The following is a 20,773-nucleotide window of genomic DNA, read 5'->3' on the forward strand; positions in this document are numbered from 1 at the left end:
AGGCCCGGCAATTCGGATTTGGAAAAGCGGAAGCCTAACTGAATATTTTTCCTGAATTTTATACTAATTGAACTTGAAAAAGAAATTTAATTTGATTTTTTAAATAAACGATTTCACCGATTTACACGCGTTTTCCCTTGACCAAATTTTGACCGTATCACCCTTTATTATGAAATTAGTTCAAAATTATTTAACTGACAGAACTCTGCAGGTAAATTACCAAAATTCTAAATCCAATCGACTACCTGTTAGAGCAGGAGTTCCTCAGGGTAGCATTCTTGGGCCTATATTGTATAACATTATTATTATTATTTAGCTTTATTAAGGAGGCTTTCAGCCTTGGGCTGGTTCGCCTCCACTATTGTATAACATTTTTACTTCGGACCTCCCTGATTTGCCTCAGGGTTGCCACAAATCTTTGTTCGCTGATGACACAGACATTTCCGTTAAAGGAAGAAGTCTTCGTGTTATTTGCAGCAGACTGCAGAAAAGTTTAGACATTTTCTCTTCTTATTTACAAAAATGGAAGATTTCTCCCAACGCTTCCAAAACTCAACTTATAATATTTCCACATAAGCCTAGAGCTTCCTTTTTGAAACCTAGTAGTAGTCACATAGTCACTATGAACGGAGTTCCTATTTCCTGGTCAAACCAAGTGAAATATCTTGGATTAATACTTGACCAAAAATTAACTTTTAAAGATCACATTGAGGGCATTCAAGCCAAATGTAACAAATATATAAAATGCTTGTATCCTCTTATAAACAGGAAATCCAAACTTTCCCTGACGAATAAACTTCTAATATTTAAACAAGTTTTTAGACCGGCCATGCTTTACGCTGTGCCAATATGGTCTAGTTGCTGCACTACCAGGAAAAAGCACTTCAAAGGATTCAGAACAAAGTTCTGAAAATGATTTTGAAGTTGCCTCCCTGGTACAGTACTACCGAAGTACATAGAATTTCGAATGTTGAGACTTTAGAACAAATGTCCAATAAAATATTTAATAACTTCAGGCAAAAATCGTTGCAATCCTCAATTGCAACGATTAATTCCCTTTATACTTAGATAAGATTTAGTTTTAGTTTTTAGTTTTAAGATTTCAATTGTTATACTGACATGCAGGTTTAAAAAACCTGTTTAAAATACTGAATTGCCAAGACATGAACAATGTAAAAACACTTAGATATATATCATAACAATTAAGGCTGGTACGTTACTGCAGTAACTGGAGCACCTAGGTTAAAATGAAATGTAATTTATTTTGAATTTGGAACAAATAAAGAGTTAAAAAAAAAAAAAAAAAACGCGACTTTCAAACAAAGGAGTAACAAGTGTGATACTATCACTTCAGGCTAGAACTTTGGTTCTCTCATGCAATGGTGCATCAGAGACGGGAAGCTCAGTAATCCTCATCGCAATGCTCATGACGCTATTCTGTCACGGCATGAGCCAACGATGCCGGACCTAAACCAACCGTCTCCAACGCTCCACTATGAAGCATAAGATTAGGCCCGCCCACCAACGTCCAGGTTAAAAACTTGCCAAGGGGAGGGAGGTACCAGTGCAGAATGATTTCGTTACTAAATGAACTCAAATTTTGGAAGGAACTGAATCGATTGAGCTTCGTGGATCAATCGATATTTTAAACCATCTCACAGTGGTTTAAAAGTAAAAATTTTTTTTTTCTTTTGGTTTGTTTTTTTCCGTCGATCTTGTTTTCCGTGCTGAGGACCAATGCTACCGACGGCGTGATCAGAGATGTTATGCCTCAGAACATCCCGGCGGCGCCGACTGGGATTGAACCCAGGCCTGCTGGGGTGAGAGGTAATCACGCTTACCACTACACCACCGGCGCCGTAAAAGTTAAAATTCATGAACATGAAATCTGATGAAGTACGTAAAAAATATAATTTCAAAGTTGGCAATTATCCACGGCCCAAACAATTTAAAAAAAAATGTATGAACAATTGTCAACGCAGGAGAGGAGGGGGTCAAGTATTCTTAAAAAACTGTCTACGTAGTTAATTAACAGCCCCTTATGAATACAAAATCACAAATCAAATTAATTTCATTGAAAGCAGGGTTAGTCTTCCGGTTGATTCAACAGTGTAAAATTTTGTCAACCAAAATGAGATCAACTGAAGTATTACAAATAAGTTACATCATAACAGCAAATTTTGATTTCAATTTGATCTCCAGTCTTGCTCGGGTTTACAGTTGCACCTTAAAAACTGTTTTTTAACTTTCCCTCCTTTTAATCATTTATATCTTTTCGGCATGTTCTGTAATGTTTTAAACAATAAAAAATGCACAATTATGCCGAAGACACTAAGTTCGTAAATTTTTAATGATAAGAGATATATTGATTTTTGAGCATAAAATAGACCTGCTTCAAATGGCTGCAAATGGCTGCACTTACAACAAGTTTCATGTTTTTAATGCATCTTAATGTAATATATGCTAAATGTAAAAAAATTAATCTACATACCTCTGAGAATCACCAAGCATCGCCGTTAACTGAGATTTACGCTGAAGAACTGATTGTGATGTATCATCCCATTGTTCACGCATACGAGAAACTGAAAATATAAAGTGATTGTGGATTTATTAGTTCTGTTTAAGTTGTAGCTAATGTGGACATTTTTGTACAAGAGGTACTTTTGCAAAAACCAGTGAATATAGCGAACCAAAATAGTTATTTCTGCAACAAGTTGCAAAACGGAGATTTTTTCAGCACGAATCGTACATTTATCTAACGAGGCTGCCGAATTAAATAATTACGACAAGTGCTAAAAAATCAAACATTACAACGAGTTGTTTGAAAATGTTTGCACCAAAAGAGTGTCGGAAGGTAGCTTTTTTCGGCACTGATATTTTAGTTGGGAAAAGTATTCCGTTAATGTAATCTAATCTAATACAAACGCAGTCAGTTCGAGAAAGCATCCTGGAAAAAAATTAGATTAAATAACGTCTAATCATTTTTCCCGTCAACATTGAAGTCTGCGATATAACACAAACAACAAAACGGCGAGGCCTACTGCGTTGCATTTGCCGCAAAGATTATTCTGGGAAATGCTTCGAGGTAAAATAAATACATTCAAATATCGAGACATTTCGTAATTCTAAAGGGTGGAAGGATGCGGGACAATCCGTACCATACGCTCCAAGTTTTGTAGATGTGAATGTAATTAAAATGTATGATGTAATTAATGGCAGGGAAAATGGATGTAATGTCGGCCTAAATGTTCAAGTAATATATAAATATATATAGGTATATATACATGCGGGATATATATATATATATATAATATATATATATATATATATATATATATATATATATATGGGGAGCCATAGGGAGCTGCACCGTCGAGTTAACCTCACTTTTTTTGACATCTGGCAGTGATTTGTTTACATGAACTTAAAAAAAATAAAACCATGTTTTAAATGTTCTATTACAAAAGAAATATCTTTTAGTTATTTTTATTTAAAGTTATAAATTTTATAAAATTTAAATTTATGTAAAATATATTATATAAAAACTATATACGACATCAACGAAAATACCCTAATGTTTCCAATTCTAAAAAGCGCAGTGAGTAAATTTAATCAATGTATTCTACTTTCAAAGCTACCCGCATTATCAAAGATACCCCGTTTTACGGTACTTAAAACTCTCTGTAAATCGTGTGGATGTTTTTTCAAGATTTCAGGAGCATCTGCATGTCACGGTTATCAGTTCCATGCTTTCAGCAATTTTCCTCTTGATATCAACAAGTTCAGCATCCACGTTTGATAAACACTATCTTGTTCAAACTTTACAACGCCCATAACTGTACTCACCGATACGGCCTAGAATCGAATAAATATTTACCATACAAAAACAATAGAACATATTGTTACAATACAATAAAACCTATTATAGCAACAATAAATGTTATTTTCAAAAACAATAAAAATACAATAGAACTTATTGTTATGCACAATATAATCTATTGTTAATGAGACATTTACAATAAAAAGGGGAGTTGTTAGTTACCGTAGCCATAAAAAATCATGTTTTTCTCGAACAAATTTGATCTCATTGCAATATTGTTTTATTGTTTTTTTTTTATTGTGTAAAATTTTGATTTCATAAAATTTGTTGGTAATTAAAACTATTGTGGTGACTATTGGATTATTTGACCAATACAATAGAATTACAATAAGATTAATAGTCAATACATTCTGTATTTTATTGATATTTTATTGTAATTTAATGTTTATTTTTATCCGGGTTATTACCCTCCCTCATGAAGAGGTCTGCACATGCCATTTTAGGTGGATCCATGAACATGCTCATCTGATCTTTTGAAGCAAGTCATAATTTAGAGTAGATCTATGAACACTAGGATAGGCGGATCATAACCCTTTGCTTACCACTACTCTTTAGATGTATATTGAGGTCCTCAACAAGTGACAAATTTGAACCAATTTGGTTATGATGTGGATTTGCGGTAGAATTTTTGATTTTGTATAGGAGGAAAATGTATGGGAAATGGAACAAAGCTGTTCATTTGCTTCTCAAAAATTAAAAACTGGCTCAAATTCGATCAAACCTTCATCCGAGGGAGGCGACTCTATCTACGCTGCAGAAAAGATTGTGTTGTGCTGTGGCTAGCTGCTCGCACGCTGAGTAGATAGAAAGAAGATTGATGACGATTCTGAAAATTTCCTGCAAAAAGATGATGCGCGATGCAAATAGATGAGAGAAATGCAAGAAGATTTTTCGAAGATTGATTCGCTAGTGTGAGATTTTTTGAGCATCTAAAATTGAGATTTAGATGTGTCGGCCCCCTCGCCTTCATCTTAGATTGGTAAAACTAATAAAATGTGTAAGGCTATTTTGCCTACCGACGTGTTCGGGGTGTCATCCAAACAATTTGTGGCATAGTTCTATCATTTGGGTTATCGTTCGTGTATGGTATTATTAGATCATGTCCAGGAATGCTGTGCTGTTCTTCAGATTTGTTATGGAAAGTGACGGAAACAATAAAACTCGCAGCCGCAGCATTGTTGTTAAGTTAACATTTTCACGTCAATCAACATCGGTCGGCTCGGTTGGAACACAATTTCATACTCCGTCGTATCGTCACGTAATCGATGCACGTGAAATTCAAGAATGTTCATAACATTTGGTTGTTAAAAATGATAAAACACTCTGCGCTTCCAGTTCACCAAGGATGTCTTGACAATAATTGAATGTACATTTTTACCCATTTTAATTACAGTAGATATGTTTAAAAATGGGGAAAAAGTACCCGCTTTCCGGTTTTCGAAAATACCCATTTTTTGACATTTTTGAATAACTTCAAAAAATGAGTACAAGGTACTCATTTAATGGGTACTTTTCAGTTAGCGTGTAGAGAGAGATAGCAAAAATTATTAGCGCCATTGTCGTTCATGGCTTGGAAATCGTGGAAAAATGCATAATGAATTGATTTTTTGCAACTCTGTCCAAGACACGACCGTAGATTTGACGTAGGATTACGAAAGGTAGTTATGATGTCACAGCAAAAGTAGAGTAAATATTAAATTGATTGTTATTAGTGAAAAATTTCGATAGGTTGAAATTCGGAAGCAATTTGAGAGTTCTGTTTTTAAGGTGCTCTGTCGATGTCCATGCAGTACAAGCCAATCCTGGACGATATTTCTTGCTCTTACACTTTAGTTTACTGTTTTATTAGTCATTTGTGGTCCTGAAATGGACCGATGGATTGGAAGCTTGGAAGCTAGTTAAGAACAATACTGTGGAAAATTTTTCCTCGATGATTTTGGAAATGATAGCAGTGCGGAAATGAAATATGTAGGGGAAATGGATATAATGTCGGCCTAAATACCCCTAATTTGGGCTTATACATAAATTCAGCAATCGACTAAAATTCCAATGGCGACCAAAAATATCCATTAGAAACGTCCCAATGCCGCGTTCATCTAGATAAAATTGAAAATAGCAGATTTTTAGCGATGGGCAAAATCTTAGATCCATAGGCCAACATTAGAGTCATTTCTCCTATTAGGGAAAACACATCAATCACAGAATATGAAACTACAGGACAGTACCTACATTTATACTTTTTGATGCACCTTAACCCTTAAGAGAATTCGGTAAGGTTATTTTTTTGCATAATGCTCTTAATAGGAGGGGCTTAAAATTTGAACCAAAAGGCATAAAGATCGGTACCGTCTGGCATGCTCAGTACATGGTATCAATATTCGGCGACTGTGTTAGGGAAACCACTTTTCTCATCACGGAAACGTCTCGTTTTCTGATGACAAAATTACACATTTACGTGGACAAAACGCACGGATTTTTTTTATTCAATAGATAATAAAAAAAAGCGAATATTGATTGGAGGAATTTTTTGCTCAATTTTTTCCAATCGCGAGATTTTTTTTTTGCTTTTTCTAGCGTCCTGGAGAACACCTTACGAAATGTCTCTGGTTAATTGACATGGTCATGTAGTATTCGGTCATTGCGAGAATTTGTATGCACCACTTCAATACCGTTACGCATTTGACGTCAAACGTTTGGTTGCTGGGTTCATTATCAAAGAGCTTTGGCTGGCAGAAAGGCGAGCCAACGTTCAATGAAAATTATCTCTAAAACAACAATAATTTATTGTGATCCTAAAAAGGACCGTTTTGTCGTAATGGTTGAGTAATGCTGAGCTATTAGAAGTGATGGAAAAGTTCGCAAAAAAATCACTATGGCTCGCGAACTTTTCCCTTGGTGAACTTCGTGAAATATCGCGAACTTTTCCAACACTGGCTATTAGGGTGTTCAACACGGATGAGGCTGGCGAGCTGTATGTTGTTTGGATCGAGGGTGACGCGCTTGGCATAGATGACTCAAAGATTGCACCAATACATTCAGACCTACAATTCGACATCTTCTATAGACCAGTTTGAGCCTTGATAGCTAACTGCTTGCGGGAACTGACATCCGATTGATTACCTTGACAGATATCCAAAACATACTCTTTAACAAATGTATGGTGGTCCTCAAAAGGACCGTTCTGTCGTGATGGTTGAGTAATGCTGAGCTATTAATGTGTTCAACGCGGATGAGGCTGGCAAGCTGTATGTTGTTTGGAGCAAGGGTGACGCGCTTGGCATAGAGGACCCACAGCGACTCACGAAGAAACTGATTTCGATCCATAGCGGTGTGGCTTCTTCCTCCTTGTATGGATGTTCATGTGGGCCTGCAGCTTGCAGGCTGCCTTTCGTTGTGTACTAGAGAACAATGTTAACGCCACACGCCATGAAAAGGCACAACCACACACGGTGATTGAATGAGCACCCGTTCAGTGAGACAGGATCGAATTCGATTTTTAAATCTGTGTTAGGGAATGCCCTTTTTGCAGGCAACCGGTGATAATTTTGATCACCATTGCAATAGTTGGCCATTTGTGTGATTTTCCGTAGTGCCCTATTGAAAATTGATTTAGTGATCAATTTAGCAGATTCGTAGCTAAATTTCTAATCGTTTGGCTTGTTTAGAATTAATATTCATCTGCTATTGACAGAGTTATATGTGGTCAAAACCTAACCTCTTTTCGCAATGCGGTCGATTTTGGTTTTTTGAAATTTCACCCTTAATATGTTGCCGAAAGACGTAATCCTCAACGACGACGTCATAAAAACGGAAAGAAAGTCAGTTCAACACTTATTCAAGAATGTGCAGGCAACCCAATCTGTTTTCGAAGATAATGTCAAAGGCGTTAATATTTAAACAAAAATGGGATGTGAGTAGAAAACTTCATCCAGCATTTGGTTAATTTAAAGTATATGAATTAATGGAAATTTAGTTTGAATAGATAAAAGCAGATAAAAAAGAACGATCTCACCATTCAGTGAATCTGTAAGAAACTGCCGTGCTAATTTTGCATAGGTCCATTTTATGATGATCAGTTTGAAATAGTCCCGTCCTTTTTAGAACTTGTTTGAAGTGTCCCGAATTGAGTGATCCTTTGGCTTGGGTATCAGGTTCAGCACTGTGACTAGCAATTCCTCGACGCAAATACTACGAATGATGGGATATCGTGGTTCCGATGAAGGTTTCTCTTCATTTACGAAACCGTGTGTCAGTGGAAAATTGCAGGGCCGTAGAGCTAGTATGCAGCTCTCGCAGGGCTTCTTCTACACAGATGGTCTGATCAGTTTTGAAGAGGACAACAATATTATTGGCCATCGTCGGAAATTTTTACCAGATCAGTAACCGAATATAAATAAAAAAAAAACTCCATGGAAAAAACGAACGTCAAGTTCATTCACACGAACAGCATTTTTTTCCTCTGTTCGGGACCTAACACTACTGCGACCAGTAAGTTGATCTATTGTAGTTTATCCCGTGTCCTTAGTTTAGTGCATGTCGTATTACTCCATCACTATTGAGAAATGATGAAGTAGCCGATTTTTTTTTACAGTTGCCACTCTTGCATTTATCGCAAGGATCCGACTCTAATTGAAAGGTCCCGCTATTTTTACCCTTCGGAGTGTTGAAACACCCTCCAATGGCGCGCCCCTCTGTCAGTCAAAATTGGATTCCTTAACAACAAAATTAAGGTATGACACCGATAATGACCATGCATCAGAACCCCAGTCTTAACCACTTCAAACTAGGGAACAACGAATAGAAGATTAGGAATCACATAGATGAAGACAACTAACTCATTTTTTTTCCTTGTTTCAAGATTATACTCGGTAGACAAAGCCGAGTCTTGTCACTATCAAAAAGGCATAAAAAGTAACAAGGACTAAGATGTGTTCCTTGAATTACTGAAAAATCCTGTTCCTCTAGTTTGAAGTAGTCAAGACTAGGAATCGGTGATAGATCTTACATCCCGTAACGTACCACGAAAAGGTGATCTACCCACGTTACGGGACACACGTACAGCATACTCTCCTTAGGAAAAGTAGGCCGTTAACATATAGAAACTGTATTCCATGAAATAACAGGATGGAAATTCCCAACATGGAATTTCCTAAAGGAAAATAAAGAAAATAACTCAAAGGTTTATTTAGTATAAGAGAGTTGAGGGAGTGTACATAGTTGTACCTAATTAACCAAGGTTGCAAATACTCATTCCAGATAAAAATATATGAAATCATTAGATACCTATTATGAGCATATTTTAAATTTGTAAGATACAAGAAGAGGCAGTAAACCCACTAACTCACTCACTTACTTACACACTCACTCAGTGATCATTAAATCGCTGGTTGTGACTCTTAGAAGCAAATTTTACTGGTTTTATGTGAAAAACATAAACTTTTCTCGCAGTAAAGAAAAAGCCAATGGCTAAAATTCACAAAAAACATACTTTGCCAGAAGCGCCACGTTTATGAATAATTGGGGGGAGGAAAATAAAGGTCGGACTCAAACATCTGGAGGCTCGAAAAAAAAAAATTCCCTCAGGATAATCTAATCACCCGGATGAACGAGCCAAGTTTTTTTTATTAGCCACTTATCAAGAACAGTTTAATATATGATGAAAATTTCCTGCACTGGATTTATGTGCCCAAATTGAATGTTTTAACATTATGATATCTCTTTTTCCTTATAGTCACATTTAGCAATAACAGGAAAACAACTTTAGATCTGATTTTAGACGACAAATTTTTCATCTCACTTTTTTGAGTACATCTATGAACACTCCGTGCGCTCATCTGATTCTTTGAAGTCACCCACATTGTTAAGTGGATCCCTGAGCACTAGGGTCCGTCAACATAACAACCCCCTGCTCCCCACAACTGTGAAAAATTGTATCGATCTGCAATAGCGGGAGAGCTCTAAAGTTTGCATGAGAAAATTAAACTGTTCAGATACCTACCTGTCAAAAGTTCAAAAATATTCAATTTTGACCAAACCTCGAATATAGATTGAGTATACAACTTTGTCGAAAACTATAATTCGATTCGACTTCTAGACAAAAAGTTATTATTATTTTACTTTAGACCAAGTGCTCCGCACATATGTACTTATATAAGCTCATATACACGCCTGTAGGTATGCGTGGAGCACTTGACCTAAAGTAAAATAATAACAACTTTTTGCCCAGAAGTCAAATCGATTTACGAACATAGACAAAGTTGTTCTGCATAGTATTCTTTAATAATACCATACACGAACGATAACCCAAATGATAGAACTATGCCACAAATTGTTTGGATGACACCCCGAACACGTCGGTAGGCAAAATAGCCTTACACATTTTATTAGTTTTACCAATCTAAGAAGAAGGTCTGATCGAATTTGAGCCATTTTTTAATTTTTGCTAAGCAAATGAACAGCTTTGTTCCATTGCCATACAATTTTCTATCCAAAATCAAAAATTCTACCGCAAATCCACATCATAACCAAATTGGTTCAAATTTGACACTTGTGAGGACCTCAATATACATCTAAAAAGCAGTGGTAAGCAAAGGGTTATGATCCGCCTATCCTAGTGTTCATAGATCTACTCTAAATTATGACTTACTTCAAAAGATCAGATGAGCATGTTCATGGATCCACCCAAAATGGCGAGTGACTTCCATAGGCATGTGCAGACCTCTTCATGAGGGAGGGTAATAACCCGGATAAAAATAACCATTACATATTAACAAAATATCAATAAAATACAGAATGTATTGACTATTAATCTGATTGTAATTCTATTGTATTGGTCAAATAATCAAATTGTCACCACAATAGTTTTAATTCCCAACAAATTTTATGAAATCTAAATTTTACACAATAAAAAAAAACAATAAAACAATATTGTAGTGAGATCAAATTTGTTCGAGAAAAACATGATTTTTTATGGCTACGGTAACTAACAACCCCCCTTTTTTATTGTAAATGTCTCATTAACAATAGATTATATTGTACATAACAATAAGTTCTATTGTATTTTTATTGTTTTTGACAATAACATTTATTGTTGCTACAATAGGTTTTATTGTATTGTAACAATATGTTCTATTGTTTTTGTATGGTAAATTTTTATTCGATTCTAGGCCGTATCGGTGAGTACAGTTATGGGCGTTGTAAAGTTTGAACAAGATAGTGTTTATCAAACGTGGATGCTGAACTTGTTGATATCAAGAGGAAAATTGCTGAAAGCATGGAACTGATAACCGTGACAGGCAGATGCTCCTGAAATCTTGAAAAAACATCCACACGATTTACAGAGAGTTTTAAGTACCGTAAAACGGGGTATCTTTGATAATGCAGGTAGCTTTGAAAGTAGAATACATTGATTAAATTTACTCACTGCGCTTTCTAGAATTGGAAACATTGGTTCCATATTGTAGCTTAGGGTATTCTCGTTGATGTCGTATATAGTTTTTATATAATATATTTTACATATTTAACAAACTTATTAAAAAACAATTTCCTTGTTTTTGGCTTGTTTGAAAAAGCACTCAAACCATACCTTATGAAATGTATTTCCGATATAGCCATCACAAATTCAATTTTGTATTCTTATTGCTTATTATGATTTCTGATTATTACAGTGTATGTATGTATGTAAGTAGCCACCATCCTAGCTTGGGTCTTGCCCTGCATGCGGCTCCACTCAACAGCAAGATCAAATTCCGTCATCATTCTGAATTCAACATACTGCTGTATGAAGGGCCAAAAAGGGTTGGACAGGCCCGTAAGCAGAGGCACTTACGCGAAACCCGCGGGAATAAGAGAATCTCCTTCCAACAATATGATCCAATAAAATGAATAACGAAATTCGCAATACACTCAGGTCTTTTTTTACACTGGGGATACGTACCGTGTAAAAAAAAAACCGCGTAAAAAAAACCTACGAGATTTTGATTTTTCACATGCTTAAATGTTAAAAAAAAAAACAAACGCTCGAATTTCAACTTTTTACTTAGTGGTCGAATTTTAGTAAAATTAGTGGCATATGAATGATCCTACGACTAAAAATGAGCAAAATTTCAAGGAGTTATGATCATTTTATTCCAAGAAAATAAAGAATTTCCCAACCCCGAGTACGCCAGTCGCTGTAGATTTATTGATCAACAAACCTTACAATCCAGACGCACTAAAACCCAACGACTCTTTTCGAATTTGTCAATTATTCACTGGTTGTAATGGACAATAGAAACCATACAGAAGCTCTCCATACAGACTTCAGCAAGGCATTTGATCGCATTAACATACCCATACTACTATTGAAATGGCAAAAACTGGGAATTGAGCAAGGACTTCTCAAATAACTCGCATCTTATCTGATTAAATCGTAAACAAATACACTGGAGTCGCTTTTTACGCGGTTTTTTTTATACGGTTTTTGTACGCGGTTTTTTTTACGCGGATTCCGGAATGTACACGGTTTTTTTACGCGGATTTCGGAATTTACGCGGTTTTTTTTACACGGATTCCGGAATTTACGCGGTTTTTTTTTACGCGGGACGTATCACCCGCGTAAAAAGCGACTCCAGTGTAGTAAGATTCAAAGGTTGATTGATTGATTGATTTATCTTTATTTAGGAGGCTTTCAGCCTGAGGCTGGTTCGCCTCCAAAAGATTCAAAGGTAAGAAATCAAATTCAAGTCACATCAGGAGTCCCCCAAGGCGCTTCTGTTTAAATTATTTGTCAACGACATTTCCTTTATTCTTAAAAACCTAATTTTTATTTATACCGAAGACATGAAGCTCTTTTAAAAATGAAGAGCAAATAATTCATCGAGATATTCCAGAAGGAAACACACATTTTCTATTTTTGGTGTACAAAAACCTTTTACAACTGAACGTACAACGTACCGCGTACACCGTACGGGTTAGGCAAAGAGTGTGCGTTTGACTTTGTACTGTCGCATTAATGTCCCTACGCTCATTTTCAACTTCTATTCAATTTTCATACTGCCGTACTCTAACGGAACTATCTACCTATCCTCTTCAAAGATCATTCTCTAGCTAATAATCATCTAATAATAATTATCACACTAAAGCTTCATGTTAGATAGCATTTCCAACCAACTCTAAAAATCGCAAAGTTCGTGTATGAAGTAACATAAAAACACTTTGATGTTTTGATGACTATGTAATTCAATAGCTTTTAGTAGGAAACGAAACATATCAGACAATGACTCTAGGAAGTCAGCAAGTAGAAAAGTATGAAAGAGTAAGGGATTTAGGAGTAGATCATTTTTATTTGAAAATTAGACAAGGAATCTAACAATGAATAAATTATTTCTGTACCGTGTTGCCACATATTTTATATTTGCGTTTAAAACCCAAAAACAGAATTTTCGCAGAATAATTTTGTGATGATTTCCATTCTGACAAGCACCCATGCTTTTTTACATAAAAAAACACTCATCAGCAGAAAGTAATTTGCGTATTTCCTGAGATACAGCATTTAGAGTAAAGAATATCTAAAATTTTGAGATTTTTTTTTAATTTTCTTTTCGCTTGCTATTTTAAGAGCTTCTAGAAAGCAAAATCTACTATTTTTTCGTCAGGCTTAATTAAAATAAAGTAATTTTTGCGCATTGAAAAGAGTGTGCAAAAGTAACTTTTGCGCACACTTTTGAGTATTATTTTGCCTCTCGTCTACCAACCGAGAGCTTGAAAAAAGTGTGTCAGTAATACTGCATAACTGGATCATGAGGTGTTTGTCTACGCATGGACGTTAGTATGCAGTTAATCTTAAAACAGCGTTCAATACAGATAGAAATAATTAAAACTCAAAGGGTATTTTCATACCACAAAAAAATGGTATGCAATTCGTTGCAAAACTCGATTTTTCAGCACTCGTTGTAATATGTGGTGACAGAATCTTCATTTTGCAACTTGTTGCATAAATAACTATTTGCAAGAAAACATAAAATTCAGAAAAAAAATACAGTGTTGCCAAATTTAAGCTTAATTTGCCAACTAAACACTTAAATGGGATTTTTTGAGAAGATATTTGAATTAAATATTTAATTTGATAGCATACTCGTGTTCCTCGGTATTTTAAAATAAATTATCAACAGAAATTCAAAGTATAGTTGTTGTAATAACGAATAGTAGAAAAAAAAACATGTCAAGAAAGTGATTTTTTTATGCATTTCTAAAGCAGATGAAATCTCTTTTAGACCTATTTTTTAAAGTTTTCAGAAGATAACTGCCCAATGAATCTAGAAATAGAGTTTTTGGTACAGTGTTCCCAAAATTATTTTAGCGTTTAAAAGCTATCAATGTGTATTTTGTTTCTTTAAAATGTAGGTAATTTAATGTTTTATTTAATTGCATGTTCATATTGACAAACAACCAGACAGTTTATATCATCTGCTTATTTCTCACTTATTTAACAGATAGTTTATATTTTTGGCAGTCAGGATCAAGACAATATATTATCGAATAAAGATGGAAATGTTCGGGCAGTACCCTATGGATTTTTATCAATTTTGAGATAACAACGATATGTACTAGCAATTTTCACCTAATTTAATACTATGTATTAATACTATGGATTGATATTCTTTTTATTATTTCATTGTCTACAGGGCTGCCACTTTCCATATGGTACTGATTACAGGAAGTAAACACAGAACAGTTCTGTACTATTTTTAATCTTTAAATTATAATTCTTTACAATGGATCTATATGAATTTCTTTGCAGTCTGGGCAGTTATCTTCTGAAAGCTTAAAAATATAGGTCTGAAGAGGGATTCCATCTGCTTTGAATATCCATAAAAAAATATTTGCTTGAAATTTTTAATTTTTTCTTCCAATTATCATTATCACAGCAACTATACTTTGACGATAATTTATATTACTTAAAGAAATACTGCGAAACACAAGTATCCAATCAAATTAAATATTTCATTTTCATATTTTTATTCAACTACAGAAGGGGGTCATAGGACCAGGTCTCCAGTGAAACATCACTGTCCATGTTGTACAAGGGTAGAGGTAAAGATTTGGTACCACAGAATAATAATCACAGGGATCAAGTGAATCCTGCTTAATATGCCGGATAGGCAGGAATAGTGTTTCAAGTAGGCGATACTAGGAGTAACAGTAGTAATAGTAAAAGTTGGAAAGTAAACGTACAGAGGACTAAGTTTTGCAATATCTGTAAATCTTGTTTTATGATTTCGTTTACTTGTATTATTGATTAGTTTAGTGATTGACACGCTCTTCTTAAAAAACTGGAAAATCTATCAAATCACCGAAGGTTATTTAAAATGAGGGAGAGTTGTGTTAGTTTTGATCCGTATTTAGCCCTGCTGACCATTCTACAACTATTGAGCATCGAGACTAAGTTGCGTCGTACGGCTGACCAGGGCCCCTTCTCCAATATTCATTGACGTTTTTTTGAAGAATAAACATTATGTTTTTAATAAAAAATACTGAATTCACTGAAATTTTTTTTTTAGTAGCTAGGGTATACGTCCCTAACCTCGGTCTAATATGCAGCCATCGATTACGTTTTTAATCATAACTCATCAATGAATTTACCTGCAAACGATATTCTACTGCTAAATGGTATGCTTAGATATGCTTATCATGTCGTTTGCTATCAGAAACCACGAAAAGTTGAAAAACTTACTTTTTTTAAGACAATAACTCACGAGGGAAATGTATGTAATATGGGTCTATTGTCCCCAAATTGGGTCTATTTATGGATGCAACTTCGTCCTATCTTGTTTGATCCTCAAAAAAACGCTCTTGGTAACGTTTTCTGATGTATTTTTTTTATCACTATCACTGTTAACTTAATGCTCTTCATTCCTCAAAACATTTCTTAGAGAAAATTTTACGAAAACTACATTAAATCACTCAATTTAAAAATTAAAAATTAAAAATTTCGCTTATCGTCTTTTGACCGCAGAATATCTAAATCAGAACATTGTGATGTTCATTATACAGGTTTGGCAGAAAAAATCTCCCTTCCTGTTCGTTCCTTATCATCCAAATGCAAAACAACATTGTTGACGTTACTCTTATTGCTATATGCTGTCAAATGAATTTCATGGGCCATAGTTAGGAACATAGAAAAGAAATGTGTCCCTAAAGTTGGGTCCATGTTTTACTTGTGAAAACGTTGTTAAACAATTAAAATAAACATAAAATATTCAAACAGCAACTGTAAGTTTTACGTCTAGTGTGTATTATCAGGTAATTCCAATCAATAAATGCCATAATCAGGCCATTTGATGATCGTCAGTCAACCTTCCCATCTTAACCTTATAAGTCATGGCGGCTAAAAACTCCGAACATTGTGATATTCTCAACCAGTTTTATTACTTACGAGAGCTGAAAATGTATTGAAATGTTGTGATATAAATTGATTTGTGTGTGGTACACATTTATCAACCATCAGTGATCAATATTTTCCTTATTTTTTGTGTAATATTCCTTAATTAATTATTTATTTGCGTGATAGGCCGAATGAAAGGACTAGACCCACATTACATACCGTAACCCTATATGACTGAAAAAATTCTCATTTTTTATTGAACACCCGTTATAACAGGATTATGACACATTCTACCAGGATGTATTCACATTTTTGGCAGTTTTTGTATTGTAACCAAGGAATCAAAAATATATGAAAATCGATAACAATTTAAATTCATAAATTAATAAACCTTTTTGGGAATCTTTCAATGGATAGGCACTTTTTGTTAAGCCGTTCTGCTTGTCTTCAGAAATGGTACGCCCTTTGCTAAACCTTTTCGCAACGTCAAATAAATTCAAAACAAATCATCGGTCCTGCCTCAAGCAGTAGTGCCTAGCTTTGGTTTGAAATTTTTCAATCATCGGCCCTTCTACGTCACTAAGCAGCTTATCAATGAAATGAAATAAACGAATTGTTGGCCGTTTTAGCGTGCGGGCCTATTAATGAATCGACAAAATTCGTTGATCGGTCGTTTCGAAAATCGAGTTATTTTTAATGATTTTTCTCGAATATGCGGAACTTTTCTACACGATTAGTAGCTATCAAGCGGTGCTAAAGAATGGTATCAAAACCTGATTTGTTCACGTTTTAGACATAGGCCCATTTCAAATGTTACTCGCGATCTTTCTATAACTTCGATCGAGCTACACTCAAAATAATCGACACGTCAAAGTTACGTGAAAAATCACATAAGGTATCTCGTTTCCCTATTCTATCAGCTTTACGTGACTCACGTAGCATATACGTGATACCACTTGAATATTAAAGAAAATTTATGTTGAATACTCTAACGCTCCCAATGAAATTTACGTGATTTCCACATAGACAATTTCTATGTGCGTTTAACGTAAACCTTACATGGTTTCCACTTCTGAAAAAAAAAAACAGTGCGACACTCAGCATGGTGCACAACATGGCGGCTAGATAAAGAGATGTTTTCGTTATTTTTATAAATTAATTTCAAGATGTAAGTATAAGATACGGGTTATTTTTTCCCATTGTCAAAACTCATTTTATTATTTTATTATTTTTCACAGGTAGGTGGCAAGCAATCCAGCAGTTCCCCGCGGAAAAATAACTTGGATTATCACCAACCTTTATGTTATCACCCTGCACCTGATTGGAATTATTAGTGTTTCATCGGATTTCATTGCGGCTTTTTTATTGAATAAAAGGGCATTAGTCTGATATATTGTGAAAATTCATTATAATAATAAAAAAAAGTATATAAGTATCGCCAAAACAATAGTACTTAAAACCACCATGACATTCATTAGCAAAATCACGTAAGTTATATGTGATACTCATGTGACGTTGAAGCTTGACGAAATGAGTGCATCTATATGAGAATCACGTAATTCTTACGTGAAAAGTACGATGGAAAAAATCTACGTATGTTTTCACGTAGCATTGACGTGAAGATTATTTTGAGTGTATGTTACAGAGCGAGTTTGTCATGGTAGTCATAGCAACTGTTTTGTCTGTATCGTTGGTTGTTTTATGTGTTTGGATTCGCTGATTGTAACTGAAAAATATTAAACCTGAAATATTATTGCTGATTTGGAAAGTGCGATAAATTTTCAATGGTAATTGATCAAGTGCTTATTATTTATCAGCAACTATTCACTAAAACGTTTTGAGCTACCCAAATCAGAATCTAAATAATAAGAAAAAATCACCGACTTCGGTAATTCTTTTACCGAATTCTCGACAACTAACGGTCGGTAATGTATTCGGTAATCGAGAACATTACCGACAAATCTGTAAACTGGATCAGCAAAATTAGCTGTCAAATTTACCGAACTATCGGTAACGTTTACCGATGTGCATTGCTTGATTTGTATTCGTTTTTACCGGAGAACTGTAATTTTGAGGACGATATGCAAATCTAAAATTACCGAGATATCTGAATTTTTTTTAAAAGTAACCGACTCAACTGTAATCTGCTTAAATATTGTTTAAAGGTAGCGGTCACTGCAACCCATGCAAAAATTTGGCTGCAGTCGTGATCAATGAACAAATTCACAAATGAACAAAAGCAAGTTTTTGTCGGAAGGATTCGGTGCTACACTGAAGACAGGGAAGCATTGGATGAAGATTCCAAATGCTGTTTTCAGATCGTCGCCAACGGGAATGGAACTTGCACCGACAGAAAAAAAAAATAAGCAACGGCATCGGCCATCTGCAATCGGTATTTATTTAGATAACGAAAATTAATTACTTACGGAATATATCTACGATTTGCTCATCTTGGTGTTGCATAACAGTCTCGATATTTTCACCATTTTATTTTTCACAAACACGAACGTTTTCAAAGTCGATCGAAAATCACAATATGGTGGATTTGACGTTTACCGAGACCGTTACCGAACACAATAATGGAACGCTTTGTTTACCGAAACTTCAGTAAAATATTTCACCGAAGTCAATGATGAAGCTGACCTGCCGGTAAAAATGTTTACCGTTTTCGTTAAATTAAAATTAAATTACTGAAATTCGGTCATTTCATTTACAGTTTTCAGCAATACAGCGAGAAAATACCGAAACATCTGTAATTTGTAGCATTACCGATCTAAGACGGTAATTTTTTTACCGAACTCAGGGTCTCTGTTTAAGTGTGTATTGATCAATTCATGTAGATTACGCAGTTTTCAAATCTGTAATAATGTTTACGGGTTACTTTCCTTACTTTCAGTTACAGCACAAAAACTGTAAAAAGCAGGAAAAACCCATAGTAACGTCACGTAGAATGTGTCTAATGTTTCCCTAAACTTACCATTTCATGTCAGGAAAAACGAAAAAAGCTGTTCGACAGGATCGGAAATAGAGTTTATGTAATAACCACAGTAGAAATTGAAATCATTAATTTATGATTCTAAACGCTAGGTTGTATTTAGTTTTAATTATTTTTTTCAACACACCTTGATTATTTTGTTGAGAATACTGTGTTTCATCGTGGGATGAACGACGCCTTAATCTCAAATCTTCCTTAGACAATCCACCTTGCCTATTTAAAGCATTTTCATTATTACGTGCAATCACGGGTAGCAGCTGTTGCCGAATATATTCCATTTCCTGCGACCTTTGCCTGCTGTATTGCACTTCCAGTGGTAAATACCGATCCAACGATCGGAAATGGTGCTCCACAGATCGCTGATTGAGATTTTCTATCGGATTATCCAGTATCGAGCGAATATTTGGATTCGACTCCAGTGAACGCATATTATCAGAAAAATTGTCCAAACGCATTTGATCCATGCTGATGACACGTTCCATTCCATTGCCACGGGTATTTTGAATATATTTTTGGTCAATATTGAGCCGTATATTTTCCAATCCTCGTAAGTTTTGAGACCCGTCTAAAGAAGTTACAGATCCCATTCCTCTGATGTTCTGTTTCAAATCAATAATATTAAACTGACGTTGATGATTTTCAGCAGCTGCCGCTGCGGCCGCCTCAAATGAGCGAAGATTCATTTGTTCTTGCATTGCCCTCTCCATGTTGCGTAGACCACTTTCGATACCACGTAAAGCATCTTCGGATCCATACTCTTCCATAAGAGAAGGAGGCTTTATCGGCTTAGATTGTCCAGCTTTTGAGGCATTTTTTAGCTTATCGTCCACTACGGAAAACTTTTTACTTGCATTAATGGTTGGTTTTTCAGTCTGATTTGTTGAGAGATTATTCCCTTTTATTAATTGAGACCTTGATAATAATGGTGAATTTGATATTTTTTCTTTGAATTTAGGTGCCATAAGTGGAGAGTTTTGTAAACTGGAAGGTTTTTGAGGAACTGGTGGTGCTTTTTGTGGACCCTGGCAACGTTGAGGAAGTGATATCAAATCATCATTTGAAACTATTTCACCATCTATTTTTTTGTAGTTGGAACGTTTGGGTGGAATTTCAGGAGCTTTGGGTACATCATGTGATCTAGCGGGTATCTCAGGAACTCTCATTTGATCTGATGAAGATTGTGCGGACGATTTATGTTGCATTTCTTTTGCTCTAAGTGCTGCTTGTGTAGCCAACTCTTGAGTATTTTTTAAAAAGTCTGGTCCTAAGTGAGCTCCACTTTTTTGTGACATTGTGCGATAATTTAATGATAATCCTTTTGTTATTTGTAGGTTCATTAACTTATGAATAACGACGAATTACTGTATTAACAAGAAGGTTATTGCGATTGTTGTAAATGATATGTTGGTTTGCTATTCATTTGAAGCACATTTTTTAGAACTGGTTACCGAGTAACGTTATCGTCAATTTGAAGTAATGCTGTAAATAGTAATTCTAAATATTACTACCGTGCTAACTTTTGTGACCCATACTC

At 35.1% G+C, this 20,773-nt stretch overlaps 1 protein-coding gene across 1 annotated transcript in view; it reads right to left on the reverse strand.

Annotated features, from left to right (window-relative positions):
• Window positions 1–20,731, reverse strand: part of LOC135715340 (dystrophin-like) — a 197,541-nt gene extending 176,810 nt beyond the window's left edge. Inside the window, exons 1-2 of the mRNA XM_065238661.1 lie at window positions 19,367–20,731; window positions 2,492–2,582 (exon numbers count right to left, since the gene is read on the reverse strand). Coding sequence (XP_065094733.1) covers window positions 2,492–2,582; window positions 19,367–20,576 — 1,301 coding nt within the window. The 5' untranslated portion in view covers window positions 20,577–20,731. The remainder of the gene's footprint in view (window positions 1–2,491; window positions 2,583–19,366) is intronic.
• Window positions 20,732–20,773: the final 42 nt, after the last annotated feature.

The sequence above is a fragment of the Ochlerotatus camptorhynchus genome, unplaced genomic scaffold (assembly GCF_037179485.1).
Source record: "Ochlerotatus camptorhynchus isolate MF236.1 unplaced genomic scaffold, CSIRO-AGI_Acam_v1.1 ptg000858l, whole genome shotgun sequence".
Classification (NCBI taxonomy): domain Eukaryota; kingdom Metazoa; phylum Arthropoda; class Insecta; order Diptera; family Culicidae; genus Ochlerotatus; species Ochlerotatus camptorhynchus.